This window comes from Manis pentadactyla, chromosome 16 (genome assembly GCF_030020395.1).
Source record: "Manis pentadactyla isolate mManPen7 chromosome 16, mManPen7.hap1, whole genome shotgun sequence".
Classification (NCBI taxonomy): domain Eukaryota; kingdom Metazoa; phylum Chordata; class Mammalia; order Pholidota; family Manidae; genus Manis; species Manis pentadactyla.
In genome coordinates, this window is record NC_080034.1 from 70,788,991 (window position 1) to 70,810,657 (window position 21,667).

The 21,667-nt window shown below is 36.6% G+C and overlaps 1 protein-coding gene across 1 annotated transcript in view; it reads right to left on the reverse strand.

Moving 5' to 3' along the window:
- Positions 1-4,874: 4,874 nt before the first annotated feature.
- LOC130681272 (bromodomain adjacent to zinc finger domain protein 2B-like) overlaps positions 4,875-21,667 on the reverse strand; it is a 121,983-nt gene continuing 105,190 nt past the window's right edge. Inside the window, exons 17-25 of the mRNA XM_057493909.1 lie at positions 19,651-20,347; positions 19,431-19,513; positions 18,885-19,045; positions 16,881-16,940; positions 14,328-14,638; positions 13,805-13,940; positions 5,735-5,871; positions 5,317-5,460; positions 4,875-5,031 (exon numbers count right to left, since the gene is read on the reverse strand). Coding sequence (XP_057349892.1) covers positions 4,926-5,031; positions 5,317-5,460; positions 5,735-5,871; positions 13,805-13,940; positions 14,328-14,638; positions 16,881-16,940; positions 18,885-19,045; positions 19,431-19,513; positions 19,651-20,347 — 1,835 coding nt within the window. The 3' untranslated portion in view covers positions 4,875-4,925. The remainder of the gene's footprint in view (positions 5,032-5,316; positions 5,461-5,734; positions 5,872-13,804; positions 13,941-14,327; positions 14,639-16,880; positions 16,941-18,884; positions 19,046-19,430; positions 19,514-19,650; positions 20,348-21,667) is intronic.

Consider the following 21,667-nt stretch of genomic DNA (forward strand, 5'->3'; position numbering starts at 1 on the left):
AATTCAGATGGCCAACAGGCACATGGAAAGATGCTCCACATCACTAATCATCAGGAGCATGCAAATCCAAACCACAATGAGATACCACCTGACCCTCGTACACTGTGGGTGGGAATGTAAGTTGGTGCAGCCACTAAGGAAAACATTATGGAAGTCCCTCAAAAACTTAAAAAAAGAAAATCCAAAATACCAATTCAAAGAGATATGCACCCCCATGTTCACTGCAGCGTTATTTACAATAGCCAAGATATGGAAGCCACCTAATTATCCAGCAGTAGATAATTGGACAAAGAAGATAAATTTACACAAAGGAGGATTACTAACCAATAGAAATGAATGGAACCTTGCCATGGGTGGACCTGAAGGGTAATATGGTAAGTGAAATAAATCAGACACAAATACCATATTTCACTTGTATGTGGAAACTAAAAAAACAATACAAACGTAAAACAAAACAGACTCATAGATAAGGAACAAACTGTTGGTTACCAGTGCAGGGAGCAGTGGGTAGTGGGTGAAACAGGTGTCAGGGATTAAGAGGTAACTTCCAGTCACAAAATATACATGTCATGAGGTTGTAAGGTTCAGCAGAGGGAATATACTAATATTCTAATAATTGTATGGTGACAGACGGTAACTAGACATTTGGAGGTCACTTTGCAATATATAAAAACATTGAAACATTATGATATACACCCTAAACTATGGGCACACCTTGTTTTATTGCACTTTGCAGATACTGTGGTTTTCACACATGGACATTTTGGGGCAATCCTGAGTTGAGCAAGTCTATTGGCATTTTTCCAGCAGCATTTGCTCACTTCACGTTTGTGTCACATTTTGGTAATTCTCATCGTATTTCACTTTTAAATTATTATTGTATTTGTTATGGTGACCTGGGATCACAAGTGACTGAAAGGTCAGATGATGGCTAGCATTTTTTAGCAACAATGTATTTTTAAGTTATGTACACAGGCTTTTAGACATAATGCTATTGCACACTTAAGAGACTATAGTGTGAAGGTAACTTTTATATGCACTGGGAAACCAAAAAATCCATTTCACTTTCTTGCTTGAGATGCTTTATTGTGGTGTGGAACTGAACCGGCATTGTCTCTGAGATATGCATGTCATTGGATACTGCATGCCAATTATACTGAAAAACAGAAAATAAACCTTACGAGGAGCTTTTCTGGGTTGTGTGGCTTAGGATCTCTCAGCAAGTTGCAGTCCAGATGTTGTCTTGGGCTCCAGTTATCTGAACGAACGCTTGTCTTGGGCTGAAGGATCCACTTCTAAAATGCCACAGTCACATGGCTTCCAAGTTGGTGCAGTTCTTCGTTCTCCGTAGTTGGTTTCACTGAGAGCCAAGTGATCCAAGAGAACAAGGAAGAGGCAACAGCATATTTTATAACCTAGTCTGGGAATTTACCTGCCATCACTCTGCCATATTATGCCGGTCATCCTGGCTAACCGTGATACAGTGTGGAAAAGGATTACACCAGGGCATGAATACCAGAAGGTGAGAATCATTTGGGACCATTTTGATAACTGGCTTCTACCCATGAGTCCACATATGACATGTATGAGAAGTCATTGCAGTGACAAGGAGCTGCAGAAAACTTAAGTTTGCATTCCTAGAGAAATCTGGATGTTACATGTGATATATCCCTGTGATGGAGTACCTTGCAGCATCAAAGTCATTAACTAGATTTATATATTTTATTCAACTTGAAATAAAAACAGAACGAGGTTTATAGTATAATGCAACTGATAAGTCTAAAAACATTGCATGTACATATATCCTTCACACTATTTTTTTTTAATTTTAAGGTTATTGATATACTCATAAAGGTTTCAAATGAAAACAATGTGGTTACTACATTCACTCATATCAAGTCCCTACCCATACCCCAATGCAGTCACTGTCCATTAGGGTAGTAAGATGCCACAGATTCACTATATGCCTTCTGTGCTACACTATTTTCCCCGTGACACCCCACACCATGTGTACTAAACATAATACCGCCTTGATCCCCCTTCTCTCTCTCTCCCCACCACCCCACCCCCACCCGTTCCCCCTCTGGTAACCACTAGTTCCTTCTTGGAGTCTGCTGGTCTTTTGTTCCTTCAGTTTTGCTTCATTGTTATACTCCACAAATGAGGGAAATCATTTGGCAATGACATGACTTTTTTTTTTTTTTGAGAGGGCATCTCTCATTTATTGATCAAATGGTTGTTAACAACAAAATTCTGTATAGGGGACTCAATGCACAATCATTGATTAACCCAAAGCCTAATTCTCAAAAGTCTCCAATCTTCTGAAGCATAACGAACAAGTTCTTACATGGTGAACAAGTTCTTACATAGTGAATAAGTTCTTACATGGTGAACAGTGTGCAAGGGCAGTCATATCACACAAACTTTCAGTTTTGATCACGCATCATGAACTATAAACAATCAAGTCAGATATGATTATTCGTTTGATTTTTATGCTTCATTGATATGTGAATCCCACATTTGTCCCTTCTTGTTCTTTTTTTAATAAAATGCTGAAGTGGTAGATAGATGCAAGATAAAGGTGGAAAACACAGTTTAGTGCTGTAAGAGGGCAAATGTAGATGATCAGGTCTGTGCCTATAGACTAAGTATTAATCCAAGCTAGACAAGGGCAACAAAACATCCATGGATGCAGATTACTCTCAAAACGGGGCGTGAGGTTCCAAGCCTCACCTCTGTTGATCCCCAATTTCTCACCTGATGGCCCCCCTGCGACTGTGCCTGTCTTAGGTTCTTCCTCCCTTGAGGATTCTTACCCGTCTCTGGCTAACCAGTCATCTTCCGGGGCCATACAGGGAAATGTAAAGTTGGTAAGTGAGAGAGAAGCAATATTCCTTGAAAAGGTTAGCTTTTTAGTTCTTTACAGATTTATGCCCTGTGACTTCTATGCCCAGTATTTCACAGTACATATTTTTAAAGATACATGTTGCTAAGCAAATATATAAAAGGTTGACTGGGAAGTCATTAAAGTTATCTATATATGGGGGAAGGAAATTGAAGGGCTCAAGGAAATTAGGGGAATTACCTCAATTTTATATAGTTGAAGTTTAAAAAAAATGTCTTTTTTTAAGACAGATGCACCCCTATGTTTATCGCAGCACTATTTACAACAGCCAAGAATTGGAAGCAACCTAAATGTCCATCAGAAGATGAATGGATAAAGATGATGTGGTACATATACACCAAGGAATATTATTCAGCCATATGAATAAAACAAATCCTACCATTTGCAGTGACATGGATGGAGCTAGAGGGTATTATGCTTAGAGAAATAAGCCAGGCAGAAGAAGACAAGAACCAAATGATTTCACTCATATGTGGACTATAAGAACAAAGAAAAACTGAAGGAACAAAACAGCAATAGAATCACAAAACCCACGAACAGACTAACAGAAACCAAAGGGAAAGGGACTGGGGAGGATGGGTGGTGAAACAGAAAGGGGGCCTTACAATAAGCATGTGCAGTGGGGGGGGGCTAGGGGAGGGCTGTACAACAGAGAAGACAAGTAGTGATTTTACAGCATCTTACTATGCTGATGGACAGTGACTGTGAAGGGGTGTGTGGGGGAGACTTGGCGAAGGGGGGAGCCTAGTGAACATAATGTTCTTCATGTAACTGTAGATTAGTGATAACAAAAAAAAAAGTCTTTTTTTAAAGGTAGAGTTATAAAATAGCCCAAGGAAGCCTAAGAGATCTTATTGAAGTGAAATTCCTAGTAGATAAGGCTCTACTAGTTTCCCTGTGTTGTATGACAGTCATATTTCTCTGGAAGGAAAATTTTGATTCTCTTAAAATACCTCCCTTAACTTCCAGTTGAAATTGAATTATTTTAACAACACAAACTTCTTTCATTTCTTAAATGGAAATACTTAAGATAAAAATAACGTTGAAAGAAGCCCACAAAGAAAACTTACAATAAGGAGTAAATGATTGATATCAGATTTCCTTGTTGAGGATGTGTTTAATGAGAGGCTAAATGAATAGGATTTTAAATATTTTGAAAAGGTATTGGGGGTGGAAGAAATGGAAAAAGGAGCACAGAGGGGGTGCATAAGGTACCAAAGGCAGATTAGATACCCTCATTTTAAAATGAGTGCTTTTAACAAATTTCATTTTGAGGTTGAAACAAGGAAAAGAGATCACTGTGCATTTATGACAACTTAATTCTTCTGAGTTCAAGATATCCCCATACCCACACATAACTTTCACTTGATTTGCACTATGGTTAACAACTAAATAAATATTACTTTATTCTCTACATATTATTTCCAATGGATGATATCCTGGGTTTAACAGTAGAGCACTCATTGGTCATCATTCATTGATTACCACTTGAATGGCAATCGAAATACAAACTTGCGGGTAGGCCCGGGATCTATAATCTACAGAGCAACCAGGACTGAAATGATGACGGTTACGGCGAAGGCCTCGTGCATCCGAATGAAAGTATGCTGTGGATACCTGTAGTTGGGTGGCAGCACAGGCTTAGGAGGACTTTGGTTATTTGAGGAGAACCGTGCCAGGGGCTTGAGGATACACTCACCCTAGGGCACCTCGAGTGCAAGTCAGTCACAGAACAAACGATACCCACACGTACAGTGACAATTACTACTGGACCAACTGCCATTTTCATACCATGCCCACTACTTCCTGCCCAGCTGCTCCTGCTGACTATGTACCACCAGTGATGAAAACACCAGCCCAAAGTAGCCAATATGCACACCAAGCTTTCCTTTATTCAGGGATATTGTATTTGTTTAAAAGAAAATGATCATTCTTGAAAGACTGCTCTGTGTGTGTGTTTAACCACTTTATTTCTTGTTGATGAGACCCGCAGATACCAGACATGTTATTATAAAGCTGCTTACGCACTTTTAATAAAAACGTGTCTTCCATCCCTGAGGCGGAAACGCAGACGACTCCGTGTGCTGCACTCCGGCAGTTCTACAAAAGGCCGTGCATCTTCATGACTGTCCATTTCAGTAAGGGTACAAGAGAAAGTAAAGTTTGAAATCACTATCCATGCTTTAGTTATCTACCTTTAGGAAAAGTTGAGCTTTCATTCTCTTCCAAGTAAAGACAATGCAAATTAATAAACACATGAAAGAATACACTTATAGTACAGAGTGGACATTACATAGGAAAATTCCTATTTACACAAACGGTCATAAAGTCACTTTTAGTATGGTGGAAGGTTTCTAAACAAATACAATGGGATGTTATGAATATATAGGACAGGGGAACAAAAATTATACCTGGAAAGAGTCAGGTCAGAGTGGTCTTGCTTCCTTTTCTTTACAGAATGAAAGCTTTCCTGGTTTGGTAAGTTAGTGAAGGTGTTTTCTTCTATTTTTCTTTTTTTCATGTCTTTATTGAGACGAGTTTGCATTTTAGTAAGGCTTGTACGAGAGAAAATAATGTATGAAATCAATATTCATGCTTTAGAGTTATCTACCTTTAGTAAAAGTTTAGCTTTCATTCTCTTTCAAAGACAATGCAAATTAATTCATAAAAAAAGATGAAAGGATACGTTTACTTATAGTACAGAGTTTACATTACATAGGAAAGTTCCTATTTACACAGTCAAAAAGTCACCTTTAATATGGTGGACGGTCTTTAAACAAATACAGTGGGGTGTTATGAACATATAGGACAGGGGAACAGAAAGAATACCTGCCAAGAGTCGGGTCAGAGTTGTCCTGTTTCAGTTTCTTTCCACGAGTACAGCGTTCTTGTTTTACTCCAGTACCGCAGGTGTTTTCCTCTATTTTCCTTTTTCTGTTTTTGCGGCCCCTTTTCAGTGAACTTGCCTTTAATTAAAAAAATAATATATGAGGTATAAGAAAATAACTTTCTATAGCCCTTCTATTATTTTAAATTATGAAAATCTGACAGAATAAACAAAAAGAATACTCTTTCTCACCCAAAAAGTTGATAGTTCTATTATTTTCAAGAGATCTATGAATTTGATCTCTGATAATACTAGGCTAAAATCTAATGATGCATGAAAACTCTAAAGAATTCTTAAAACTCGAAGATGTTGGTCTCACGGCACCATGTTTGGTGCTACAGAACTTAGCAGTTTTCCTTTAGACTTTGAACGAATCAAAGATACTATTCTTTTGAATGAACTGAATGTCACTAATGGAAGGAATATAAAGACTATCCTTTAGAGCACAATATAATTAAGAACAAAGGTGAATATACATAGAAATATAGAGAAAACTAATAAGAAAGTTGAGGAGGTTATTAAAAAGGTACCCGAAACATGAAATAAGGCTCATGAAGTGTCAAATAGGAAAAAAAGTCTTTTATAAACGGTCATATCTTCCGGAAACTGTTATTTTTTTCAGAAAAGCATTTGCTGTTAAGAAGAGAGTTCCAGAAACTTGTGGTTCCCAGGTGTGAACAAAGCAGTGTTATTAAAGATGAGGAGAAGAAAAAAAAAGATGTTTTTGGGGAAAACAGTAAAGAAACAGCATAAAATAGATCATATTTGGAATTTAAGTGTATGAATGCCAGCTATGCTCTGTCAGTAATTAGCTATGGAACTTTGTAAAAAAATATCTGTGAGGCTCTGTTTGCTTATCTGTAGAAGAAGATAAGTCACTCAGTTGGTAAGGTCATTCTAGCTCTGAAAGTATATGGAAAAAAACAAACGAATCCCAATGTGGCCCTTATGCAGTCTAACAATTTGTAGGCAGCACATCGATGTAACAATGAGTACCCAGCCTCCTCCCAACATCCCCCAATTTAGAAATTGGGAAATAAGCATCTATTTTGAGAATTAAAGTTACAATGAATATAATAGATCAAAGAAGAGAAATATGCAAGGTCACTGGTAATATATGGTTTGTGTTTTGATTCTCTACAACAGCGTTTATCCTCTTCTAGAAAATTATTTACTCCTTACTCAGACTGTTAAGAAATCTTGAAATAAAAATCTTAGAATGTGGAGTTAGATATTCAGTCTAGCCCTAATTAAATGTTGCCTATATTCTTGAACTGAACTTGGCGGAAAACATTACTTTAGAGTATTTCGTAACAATTTCCTTGAGGATTTCATGATTCTCTTAGCAACATTTTTTAAAAACTGCTTTTAAGCAATTACAATTATTTGGTACTCTATTGGGATGTTAAATGCATAATTAAGGAGTTATTTTAATGGATTAAAATAAGGCAAACTATAAATCTAACACCTTTCCCATATCATATCAAAGAATCACTACCTCTTGCACTGATGGAAATAATTAAAATGTTTTACTAAGTCTCTTCTCCATTTAGTTTATTAATCTTTACTCAATAAAATCCGATTGAGTTTTCATATTATACTGAGCTTTTAGAACCCCCAAATCATAAAAAAAAGAGAAGAGAATGCTGAATATATAATGGGAAAATGTCCATTTAATTAAGATTAAGTAAGACTGAATAGTTGTCTTACATAAAAAGAACATTTCATGAACAATGGGCTAACGCTTCTAGTTCCTATTTGAACTAAGATGTTACTTGAGATCATTTTCTAACAATACTCACAGTAAGAAAATGTGAAATTTAAACCACAGAATCCAAAGACTTTTGTTACAAAATGGTAATAAAGTCTCTTTTTGTTTCTTTAATTATTGATACTTGTCAGACTACTTCATTAGATTGTGCACATACACTTTTAAAAACAAGCTTTTATTCAGTTACCTGATTACTTTATTAGACAGAGATATTTCCCTTGCACCCTTTCTACCTTGTTAGAATGCACAGAGGACCTTCAGTATGTCTTAAGCAGGACCTATCAGATTGTACATACCATCGCATATTTGTTTTTGTACATTTATGTATCAGAAGTTGTAAAGCGGTGGCTCACAGACCGTAAACAGCCCACAGCATGTGTTGTTACTATGTTTGGCTCATAATGCTTGTAAAAGTTCTGAATTTGTTGCCAACATTTAACATTTGTGAGGACATGCATAAAGATCCATAATCTTGAAATATTGGCAGATCCTAGAACACTGGACCTACATGTCTACATGACAACAATTGGCAGGAGTTGAGTGATGACTGACACTTAAATGGGGGCATGACTTCCCTGTCTGCCATAGTCTCAACTCTTCTGTGTTATTTGTGTGGCTTTCATAGGCATTGGACTTTGAAACTTCTTGTGTGTGTGTGTCTCTGTGAGTGTGTATAAATACGTATACATACACACATAAGGCTTTTTGATTCTATGTATATATCTTGGCATTAATATGCACATACACACAGGATAAAAATACTTAACCACAATAATGTGTATAGAAATAGCCATTGGAGTACAAGGTATACAGCATAAAAATTTGTAAATAACCATGAATTAACTAGGAAGATATTTCTAAAATTTAACTTTAAAAATCCTTATAAATCAAAATAGAATGTTTATTTTTTCATTGCTACAAGAAATATAACATCTAATTCACTACATTTAAAAAACTAAGAAGAGGGAAGAGGCTCAGAAAGCTGTATTTACATAGAAGGGCTGGAATGAGGTTATAGATCTTTACATCTCCTGGCCTATACCCTGAATGAGAGATAGCCAGAATATTATTTAACCAAATTTATCGGAACAGAAATCTCCTATAGCCTACCAGATGATACCCCAGGACTTAAAACCCTAATTTGTTAGTAATTCATAAAGTATTAGAGAAACTTTCTATAGCTTCACTGTGACTAAACTAAAAGATAATTCATGTACAACCAATAAAGGTTATTATTAAACTATAGTTGACTATAGATGACAAAGATGATCACGTAATAAGAAAGCAACTTAGTAAATATGATGCCACGTGAGACCCTCTGCTATTCTGTAAAACAGTCTAAAATACCATACACATTAATATAAATGTGTCACAGAACTTTAAATTCATAAAAATATTTACACTCGTGAACTTATTTGATCTTTACAAACCCCGCCAGGCAGATGCTATCCCACTTTACAGATGATAACCCTGAAGCTAAGAAAGCACTCCAATGCTTATCGATCAAGAAGGTAAGAAAACCAGCACAGGAAACTGAAAAGGAGCAAAGGCAGAAAGAAAACCAAGTATGGTACTAGAAGCCAAGTGAACACAGGGTTGCAAGGAGGGTGTGCTCTGGAACTGATGGGTGGGTCAGGTGAGGCCTAAGCACTGATCCCCAGACTGACGAATGGCCACGATAGGAGCACTTTCAGAGAAGCTGTGAAGGTGAGAATCTGACTAGAAAGAGTCCCAGAGCGACTTGGAGAAGAGAAGTCCGAGAGAATCAGAACAAAGCTGTCCAGCAGGAGTTATTCTGTAAAGGAAAGGAGAGAAATGCGGGAAGTGGATGCAGGAGAAGTGAAGCTAAGGAGAAGAACCCAGGGGAGGACGAGATGCTGATGCAGGTGAAGAGAACAAGGGGGCGGGATCTGAGGCACAACACGGGAACTGGCTTAGGGAGGGGCACTGAGCATGGCACCGAGAGAGGGGTTTTTGTATGAACGCAGTCTGATAATAAGCATATACATTTTAAGTCTCTTGCCAGTCACATTTAAATTAGAAGTGTGAAGGCTCATACCTATTGGTTAAAGCAATATGATAATATAGCAAAAAATGAGTTGGCCGAGTTATAAAGTAAGGAGTAAGAGGTGTAAGGGGCAGCATGAACTGAGGGCCAGACTCTTTACTAGATGTCCCCTCCGTCAGGCACTCTTCTCCCTGTTTACTCGCCTGACCTCATCACTACTGGCAACTACCTTTCCATAACTCAGTCCCAAACACCCACCTGCCCATTGCCTCTTTTCCTTTCCAGACCATTCCCTTTAGCACTTGAAACTACTGTGCTAAGGGAAGGCAGATACAAAAGGCAAACTATTTTATGATTCCGTTTATATATAATGACCAGCAGAGGGAAATCCGTGGAGCTAGAAGGTAGAGTAGTGGTTGCCAAAGGCTGAGGGAGAAGGGGAGAGTGACAACTAATGGGTACAAGGAAACTTTTTTACGGTCATGAAAATGTTCTGGAGTTAAATAGTGGTGATCATATATAACTGAATATATTAAAAACCACTGAATTGCACACCTAAAAAGTGAATTTTATGTGAATTCTATCTCAAAAAAATCCTCACAAAACTCTGTAACTCTATTTTGATCTGGCCATTAAAAGGTTCAGTTTCCGATCCCTCTTATGTGTGACAAGGGCCGTCATATGTACTGCCATAGACCTAAGATTACAGCTATACCACATGGATACTGCCAGTGTCCTGTATATCTGTATATCCTGGTATAGCTGTAATCTCAGGTCTATGGCAGTACGTATGACAGCCCTTGTCACAGCCATCACAAAGGAGGAGCAGTTCTTCATTATCGCCCTTTCAACAGACCTGGCAGTACTATAAAACATGAAAAATCATTTAAAATCAATACTATTATGAAGAACAGTTATTGGGATATTAAACACACCACAATTCCTAATTCATATTAGTAATCAACATTCTGCTTGCTAACAAATATACAGTAGCCATACACATCTATGTATCTCTCGTTACACAGATAGGGACCACATGACGGGGTGAGCAGTTTAGTTGGGGTAAGTGCACATTTCAGGTACACTGCAAAGAACAAAGCTAGAGGCTGAATGCCTGTACACACTTTCAAAGCATGTACACATTAACATAGGAAATAATTAACATGACATTAGAGCCCATAAAGCAATGAATGGCTTTAAATACAGGGTATGTAATTTTTTAATACATTTCATTTTTTTCCTTATCTTAGCATCCTCATGATCTCCTAAGAAAGAAATGAGTTAGAGTAATTTTCAAGATCAAAATTAGGAAACTTGTATTAGTATCAGAAGTATGTGTAATAAAAGGATATTCCTATATTTTGACTAAAATTGTCCACCCATTTGTGATTGATTAAAAAATCAAACATGTCCAACCCAGGAAACTTGGGAAAATCAACCCAAATCAAACAGATGACACAAATGCAGAAAATGGACCCTACAAAATGATTTCTAAGGGAAAAAAACTTATATAAAAATTAAACCAAATAATTTAAGAAGTCATAGATTTTCCAGAAATAAAAATAAATTTTCTCTCTTGACAAATTTCTAATACCATTAAGAACTTTAAAATCTGTAAAGGCAATGCTTTTTCCCATGCATACATATCCTGTATAACAAGTTTCACAAAGGGAAAGGAGGGAAGTTGGACAGTCAAAACTTTCAAGATGCCTTTAAAAAAATGGTAAATACTAACATTATATATTTTGACACTTCGTTTATACTCCGTCACAGTAGAGAATATCCTGCAACCAGTATTTTCAAATAATGAAAAGACTTAAACTATAAGTTATTTATACGAATTGAAAGTTACGTGTTCATAGATTCTTATAAGCAAAATAGCTTAACTATTCAAACTTAACTTCAATACACTAAGTCTTAATCCACAAAGTCTAAATAGTCTTATATAACACAGTATGTACACTAATGATAGCTTAAGAATCTTACCAAAATGGCAAATAGAAAACTATTCAATTTAGTAAATACCTACCAACTATATGAGATACATGTGTCATACTAAAATTGGCATGTGTACTAAGAGCAAAAGCTGCAGTTTAATGTTCCAACAGTTTTATTTTATGACACTTCCTAATACCATACCACTAAATATGGTATTATTTCTCCAAAACTGAGTTACATCATTACACGTTCTATTGTAAAAATACTCACTGCAAAACATTTGGAAGATTATATTTCAACCCCTCTAACAACAGATTTAATTCATGAATATTAAGTTAATTGTTTTCTAAATATACTAAAAATACCATGAAGTCTGTTTTACTTCGCACATTTTTCATTTAAAAATAAAATTATTTTCTGACACTTATTAGGAAAGGGTGACAGATAGCAAGCTCATATCACTTTTGAAAAATCACAGTAAAGAGCTCACAATATGTTAGAGCAAACGTATTAATATTGGTTGTAATTCCTTTGCTGCTACAGTAAAAAATAGTAGATGTTGCCTACTGTTTATTATTAGCAACAATATGAAGAACACCCTGGACAGAAAATTATCTAGAGGCAAATTATGCCAGCTCCTTCTTGGTAAGGCTGGTGTCTGGCAAATGGGTACTTCTAAAGGCATTGAGCACTTAAACATTCTGCTAGGACTTACGAGGATTATTACGGGCACTGTTACATCTAACTAAAGGTTACAATGCACTCATTCATCCTGACCATGAAACTCTGCCTTCTTTTTAAGGTAGTTTCACAGCAAATACTGTATTATTGAACATTAAAAAGAGAATTATGAGAGATGGTGTTAATGAGAAATGCATATTAATAATCTGGAAAAGGTTATGAATTTCCAAAAACAGAAAAAATTCTGTAAATTGTAGGAAGAAAGTCTACTACAAATAGGCAGCTTTTGGTACCAGTTTTGTTTTTTGTGTAAAGGTTATAACAAAACTGACCACATTGTGATGATTCTCTTGGTGGATGAGTAAAACAACCATTTAAATTTAATTGTGTTGTAGGAATTCAATATTTTTGGATCATTATAGCCTAGACTCCACCAAACACATTTGTCTAAAGTGACTTTAAAACTGATTTTAATAGTTTTTACAAGAAAAAATTTTACCTGGTAAAAAATGCTACCAGATAAACTGGACACTGTCTTAAAACTCATGGTGAATTCTAGTCTACATGGGGAAAGACCAAAATTTGAGGACATTGTGAAAACTGCAGATTCACTATTCTGTGGACATTTTAGGAAGAACTGAAAAAATACAGAAGAAACCGAATTTATTTCTATAGAATGAATAAGGCCTTCCGTAATATAAGCACAGAGATGAGAATGAAGGAAAGAGTGCTAAATTATTTAAGGCTCACTTCTTTTCTTTGGGGAATGACTATTGTTGAGTAATCTTACTTCCAGTCATTCATGCAGACAAATGTCAAATGTTTGAATGTTAAAGCTAATCTATAATTTAAAAGCAAATGGTAAAGCAATTCACAAAAGTCTACGAATAATAAATATTTCTCTATGTGATAAGAGACAAAAGGGACACAGACATGATTTAACACATATATTTGGTGTCTGGTACAAAACAGGGGTCACTACATGACAGTGACTAACTGGGCTCAAACACAGAAGATGAAAAAAATTTTTGAATTATTAGAGAAAAGACTTAGAAGATCTACTTTTCATGTGAACTGCATCTGATGTCAAATACATGATATTGGTTAAAGTAAGAGCTCTCTGCTTATTTTGTTTATTATCTAAGAATTTCTTAGCATTAAAAAAATTAAAATTGATAAAAACATAAGGAACATTTTAGGGATGCAATGAATGTATACTACAGGTAATGCTAGCAACTGCCATGTTTACAGAAGCAAAAGAATATTTGGATTAACAACTTCAGAATATTTACATTAAAAACTATTATGATTAGATTAACAACATAATTAACTATTATGCTGACTGAACACAGAAGACAACTTCAGTAAATTATAAACAATATCTAAAGGAGGGAGAATCGCGATTAAAGATAAACACATTTGATAGAGTACTTCAAAAAGCTCACAACAAGGAGGAAAGTATCAAACCGTACAGCATTTAGGAACTAAGAAAACTCAGGTACAGCATACATTATTCTGACAGTAAGAAATGTAGAATTAAGAAAAATCTGGAGGTTGGGAAAAAAACAGGCCAGTGTAAATTAGTTGCAGTATTTCTTAAATAAAAACACTTACAGCTTTCATAATGGATTTTTCCCATGCTATGGATTTCTGTAACTGCTGAATGCACAGAGCCACCTGGGCAGCACTGCGAGCTTCTGATAATGCCCATCGCCACACCCTGAGACCGGGAACAATATCCTCTTCAATTCTGCATTGAAATACAGAAAAATTAAGTAGGCCATGTCCACACTTACGGTTACCGAATCTGAAACAGTCATCACACTGAAAGCCAAGTGATGATGAAACATGTAACAGCCGATAAGTATAAGGTTTAAGCAACTAAATTTGATGTAGTGCACAGACTGTGGCTACGTGCCTCAAAGCTTAGTCACAATCAGGTAAATGTAAGATCACTTCGCAGGATTATCAACACACATAACAAGAGAAAAAACATTTTTTACAAAGCACCATGCAAATAGCATGATCCATGTGGATCACAGATATACAAGAAGATACATAGATAACAGGCAATAGAAAATAGGCTCCAATTAGCAAAGAAGCACAATAATTTTTCAAGTTAATTTCAATAACCTACCCGTCATCATCACCACTAGTGGATGGTGCAGGAGCAGGGCCAGTAACTGTGCCCACATTATCCAGTTTGATCTGAATGGTGGTACTTAAGGGGCTCTTCAGATACCTCCTTTCAATGTTTCGCTCCAACTCAGACAGCCTGCTTACAGCTATATCTAGGGGGTTGTCGCTCTTCCGCTCTAGTGCATGTGCACTGCTTTCTTCTGCGTCAGTAAATTCTCCATCGTGCTCCTTGCACAAGTTAGAAAATGACTTATGTTCAAAATAGACCAAGTCCTCCCTTTCTGATGCCGGTTCTGGACACATCCAACCCTATATATCAAGAGAGTAATGTTAGCATGGTTTCCTCTTAAAATGCCTGACGGGTGAGTTACCTTTACTTAGAATACAGCAGCCGACGCCAACAGAGCTCAAGGATCATTACTACAAGTTTTTACCTTGTGTTTCCTAATGCTAGGTAAAAATAAGGAAGAAAATTATTAGAAAGTTGTAAGAGAAGTTTGAAGAAGAAAATTTAACAACTTTTGGTGTTATGAGAGGTAGAGTGGAGATCAGCCAAGTATTCCGAGGGACTTCACACCAACTGCTGGTTCTCTCACGGGCCCACTTTAAATGGGAATCTCTCGACAGCAGGGACTTTGTGCCTCCTGTTCATTTTCATTCCTTCCGCCACTCCTCCTGCGCAGGCCCTTGCACTGCCCATCCTGGCCTCAGGAGCTCTGCAGAAGCTGCTACATTTGCCCGCAGAGCTTTTCCCCTCTCCTCTGCCCCTAGTTACTGACTCCACTCATCCTGTGGCCCTCACGTGAGAATTTATTTCTTCAGGGAACCCTTCCCTGACCTCTTTTAGGAGGGAAGCCTCCCTCTTACAGACTCTCACAGAACCATGTGATATTCCATACCTGTGGCAGTCACAATCTGATACTGCTGTGATTATTTAATTAATATCTTTCTACTTCTAAATTCCCTGAGGGCACCGGACCATGTCTACTTTTACTCATTTCATCTCCAGCAGTGGGAAGGCAAATATTAAACACTCAAAATATACGCTGATTGAATAAATGAATGTCTTATAATTCAGCTTGCTTACAATGATCCTTTAGCTCAAAACCCTTCAGAGTTCCTAATGTTCAGTAAAGTCCAGTTTTACCATGACATTCAAGTACCTCAATCTCACTCTTTCGCTCATCTTCCCATTCAGGCATCCTACACTGCAATCAAATTCCATGACTTGCCACACACCCCAAACATGTCCTGAGCTTCCTGATCCTGGTGCTCTGCCCAGTTATTAACTCTTCCTAGTAGCACTCCTTGTTCTCTGTCAAAAGCTTCTCCATCTTCTCAAGTTCCATCTGGACTTCTACAGGCAATCTTCCTTGATCTTTCCCCTATGTTCACCACAATCAGTGTATTCCTGTCCTAAATTCATGAATCACTTTCTACATCTTCACAATCCGTTACTAGATTCTGCAGGGCTGTATACACGTATTGTTGCCCTATTGTACGGAATGCTTTCTGAGGGCAGAAACCACATTTTATTCAATTTTGTGGTGTCCACTCTGATGTACAATAGGTACTTTGTAAAAGCATATTAAGTAAAAAGTAGAATGAACATGATCCTTTTTATTAAATCTCTTTAGAGAGAATTATTTTTCTTATATATCAGAATTCTTCCTCTTTACCTCAAGAGAATATTCATTATTAGAAAGTATGGATGAATTTATAAAAGGTACATACAAAACATTACTGCATCGTATATGCCATAACAAATGAACCTCAGTCCCGTATTTTGAAAGGGATCTGAAATTGCTAAATCAAGGGAATCCTATAAATGTAACACATCTTGACTTTTGCAAGCAAAAGACAAGAAAATGAGGACTGGATTAGATTTTGAGAAGGTGGATGGTTGAAAATTGTCTGCAAAGCCCTGTGACAGACACAGCTTGCCACCTCAGAAAAGGTCCTCACTGCCACTGTCAAAGGGCTCTCTCTTATTTGGCTTGTCATGTTAATATACTTGTGAACAGCTCGGTTCAACTATTAAATATGCAGGTGACTTAAACTAGGAAGGAAGTTTAATATTCTGTATGACAGGACTGTGATAAAAATAGTTTCATATGCTGAAAAATATACCCAAATGAAATTAATAAAAATAGAGCAATGATAAATGTAAATTTCAGCTTTGAAGTTTAAGCAACCAATCAAAGAAATATTGGATGTGATACAACACACTTAAAAGCACAATGAAAGACGCAGAAGGATTTTTTTTCTAATAATGCATACTCAGTTTAGCAACGGTATGGTTTGGATGTTAAAAAGCTAGTACAAATTGGCATGAAGAGAAGTATAGTGCCAGTTTAAGGGAAGTAAAAGTCCCATGAACACATTAGGCATCTCTGTGTATAGTGAGTGGTACATTTTAAGAATATAGACACTGCCGTTTAATCAGAAGAGAATCGTGCGCCTGGAAACCATTTCACTGGACCGATGGCTGAAGGAAGTAATCAGCTTACAAAAGAGAAAACTGAAAGAGAGACACAGGAACTGTGTTTACAGGAGCTAGTAGAGTAATTCGGCTTTCTACAGAATCAGGACTAGATTCTTGCAGATTTTCCTACAATATAAAACAGAATTTCCGTATTATCAGCAATATTGAAAATAGAAATGAATGCATCTAAGTAGTACCAAGGCCACCTGCTTAATGTGTCTTCACAATGGCTAGTTCCCAGGGCTAACCACATAAATACTTAGTTTTCAGGAAAAAAAATCATTAAATCTTTTATAGATGGTAAAATGTTTTGTGGTTATTTCCATCACTTGTTGTTTAAGATTCCTCAAGACTAATATAATTACCATTCATTTCTTTAAAAAGTCCATAATAACCCCATAATACTGTATTAATAGGATGTTAGAGCATCTCACTTAAAAAACCAATTTCATTTATCTTAGCTGGTGAGAACATGGGCAAGAACATCTAAGCAGTCGGTAATGTGATAAGGTCAATAAACCAAGATCTCAGTATGTCGCCAGGAAAACGTTAGGCCCACGCTCTGACTTTACATACAATTTCAAAATGCTGATGATATGCTTTCCCAACCAACGGCCATCTAGAACCGGCGAATTAAAACCAGAGGCAGATGGTCATGGGAGGAAAACAGGGAGAGTAGAACCAACCAAACTCAAACCAGCAAGTAGTAACAACCAACCATGAGAGATGACGAAGACAGACTATGGAAAGCAGATGTAGTCGTTTAAAAGGTAAAGCACACTAGGGCCTTTTAAATTACTGTAGGGGCAAAACCTCTTCACAGTCCCTGAGGGAATCATTACCCAATAATTGGTCTTCATACTGATGATCCGGTGTCACCAAGAGAATTTAAATCAAACTCACTATTCTCAATTTAAAAAGGCAGGGGAACGGTAACCTAAGCGATCCAACACACATGTTAAAAAATGATGGCACTAAATAGAATAATTTTCATTTCTCCAGAAAATTAACTTGTGTAGAAGAAAGAGTTCATTTGTTGAAGATGCCAGATAAGTGAGGCATTTTTATATTGTATTATAGTACCAGGAGGAGGATACATATAGTTGGCTAGCACAATTTCAGTAAATGATAAATTTTTGTTTCCCTAAGTGGGTAACTATGTCTGTGGTGAAAAAAGGGACATTTTTTTGTTAGCTCTGGAAAAATGACATTTTTTGAGATGAGATCCTCCAAAGTTTCTGCATGCCAGTAGTAAAGTAATTAATGCAGCTAATTTGTAATCATTGGTAGGACAGTATCATGGCGTAAGTCTCACATTCTGAGAGAAATATGAAATATTCAAATTACACAGAAACGACATTTTCTAAGCCTTTTCAAGTGTCTCTCTCATGCTTATTCATCATCCATCCATTTATTCTCAGAGACATCACATTATCAATTGAGAAGAGACATTTATATTCTTTTTAAAACCAAAAATTTTTGCACAAAGGTGAAGCTTTTCTTTTGTTGTCCTTTCAGTTTCAATCATGGCTGTGACATGGTAATGCCCAGTCAATAAATAATTAAAACTTTACACATATACATAGGATGTGAGTATGTGTACCACAACATAATGTTTTTAAATTAGCAATTTTAAATCATATAGAGTGAAAGTTCAACATATAACATGGCTATATAACGTGGCTTGCATACAAGACAATTACCAGGCACATATGAAACATTGCAGAAATAGTTTGCCATTACATTTATCGTGGCTGAAACTATGAAATCCTGCTTGTGGTGAAGAATTGCAGACCAGAAATGGTATTTTTCATGCCACTGAGGAGGTGGGCAGGATTTCATAAGAAGAACTCGGGAGGACAGAGCTGGTTTGATCCCACATTTAGCCACTTACTATATTATGACCACTGACAGGTTACTTACTCTGAGCCTTGTTCCTTACCTGTAAGATGGGGGAAATTAATCAAAGTGAGAACATTTAGCGCAGTAACTGGCATGTATCAGGCATACAATAAATGTCAGTTACCTCCCATTATTCTAAAAACAGATTTTATTCCAAGTCAATTTTACCTTTACTTGCAAACTTGCTGATGCGACTCTCCTTTCCAGATCTTCTACCTGTTGAAGAATCCTCAAATCCACTTCCATTGCTTGTTCTTCTACTGACCACTTCTCCACAATATCTCGAGTTACCGGGTTTTCTTCATTTTCATTTAATTCAATAATGGTAACTATATTTGAAAGGAAATTTATTTTAAAATCCACTTTATTTCTCAATGATTTCTTCCAGAATGTGAATGAAACTCCAGGGGTACCACGTACAAGTACATTTAACACACACAAATTCACTTGTGAATAAGCAAGGCAGCTGACTCTTGCAAAAGGAGCAGTAAGTACTCTTCTTTAGAAACAGAACAGTATGTCTGCAGGTTGTAACAAACTATCAAAAGTAGTACCAATTTAAGAAAATGTAAGTTGTTTTTGGGCAAGATAGGAAAGAAAAAGCCTATTAGTAATAAATTAAGATTAACACATACTAAAATATGCTTTAAGATGAAAGAATTAATTCTCATAACTAAGCAAGAGAGCAGAAATAAATCTCTTTTAGGTGCCCACCATCTTTATTCTCGATGCAGGCTTGAGTGATGTAATCCAGGTGTTTCTGAATTTGTTTTTGTAATGCCTTTTCTCTTATGCCTCTGGGATGTAGCACTTTGAGCAAAGCTTTTAAATGCTCTGGGTCAGTAATTCTCCACCAGCCAAACTGCATTTCTAAGCCAAGATAAACATGTAGGGCATTTACAGATATTCAGAATATGAATTAATGGCATGCTACAAATGAAAAAATTTATAACTATATAAAAACATCAAAGATTCAGCTATAATATAGAGATCTGTAACAATACAATACAGTAAGTGGCTACAGCAAACCCTCTCAAGGTACCCACCTTCTGGAATAGGCTTTGGACTAGGATAATCTACTGGTTTGGCTACTTCAAGAGCTGCAGGTGACTTAGAGGGCGGCTGGGCCCGAGGAGTTGGTGAAGAAGCAGCTGGCGCATCGGCTTGGGTAAGGGAAGCGTCCTCCCAAGGTGTTCTTGGCAGTAACAACTGGTCCCTGGGGGGAGGACTGTAGACCTTGCCTGCACCACCTGAACCGGTACTGACCAGATTCGAGTCTGTCCCTTCCACGCTGTTCTGTGTCACCGTTGGCTGCATGCTGCCCGGTGAGTGTCTCCCACGGTTCTGGTGAGGCAGTGCGCACCCATCTGCACCGCTCTTTGGTTTGGGGGTCGTTACATCTGACTCAGGAGGCACCTTAGCTACTTCTAAAAGCTTGCTTAGTTTGGAAAAAGAGCCAGGATTCTGAAGAATTAGATTTGTGTTATCTTTTTCGTTAGGATCTTCCTTTTGCTCACAATGATCCGGATTTGAACAATTTAAAGTGTCGTCAGAAGTATCAAATATTTCTTTGGTCTGGATGCTTTCTGCTTTTTTTCGTTTTTTTCTTTCTTTTGCAATTTCTTTCAGCCCTACAAAATCCAAAAGCATTACGAAGATCAGTTCCTCTAGATCAAACCATACTATATTTACTGCTATTTATCAAATCATATGCATAAATACTTTAACAAATTTCTCTAGCTTACTTAATACTCTTCATTTTTTTCTTTTATACACTAGCTTGTTACGCTCACTGGAAAAAATTTTGTAATTTTGTAACTAACCACAAAAAATTACAATAATAAAAAATATTAAAAGCCATAATATACAAATTACTGCTAACATTTTTGTATTAATTTTTCCAGGAATTCTCTATGCACACATGAAATCCTATTTTACAGATTTCCAACCTGTACGTTTTACTGAATAATACTCTTTAATTATTCTGATGTGTCAATAAATATATACCTACGCCTTAAATTGTAATTACTATATTCAGTGGAATATATCATAAAAAATCAACCTTCTATTGATAGTTATTAATAGGGTCCGATTATTCATTAGTAGAAACAATGCTAGAAATGATGAATGATCTTAGATCTGTGTTTGGATTTTTTTTCTCCTGATTTACTTCCTTAGGATACATTTCCAGAAAAAAACTGAGTCCTAAGATATTACTTTTCAGAGTTTTTGAAACATATTGTCAAATTGCCCTCCAGAAAGTCTAGATCAATATACAATCATACTTACACGAGGGCATCTGTTTGCCTACACCCTCAATGAAACTGAAGACTATCAATAACTTTTGTCTTTGGAAATATCCGGGAGGTGAGAATCTAAACTCTATTTTTTTCTGATCATTAATAAGACTGGATATTTTTCTGTAGGATAATAGGTATTTCTCCTTAGTGAACTTCTTGTCCATATTTTTTACCAGTGTTTTAATAATAATTGATAAGAAGTGTTAGAAAAATATAAACCTACTTTATTTAATTTGAAAAACGATGTATGTTCACAGTAAAATATTCAGTAATAAGAGGCTAATGTAACCCTTTCCTGCCCTACTCCCTCAGTTCCTATTTCTAATCTTCAGATGTAACTGCTTAATCCATCGTGTCCATACATCCTTTGGGAAATCTTACATGCATGCATATGACTATTAGTTTGTGCTGTTACATAAATGGGATGCTACTGTATTCTGCAACATTTTTATTTGGATAAAATTCAAATGCCTAAGCAAGGCCTCCAACACTGTATGATCTGGTTCCTGAAAACCACTCTTGTCCTTGCTAACCTTGCTCACCTTTCTCCCTTTTTTCAGCTTCTCAAACATGGTAAGTTATGTCCTTTCTTGGGGCCTTTGCACTGGGTGTTCCTCTGCCTGAAATCCTGTTTTGTTGACTGGCTCCTTA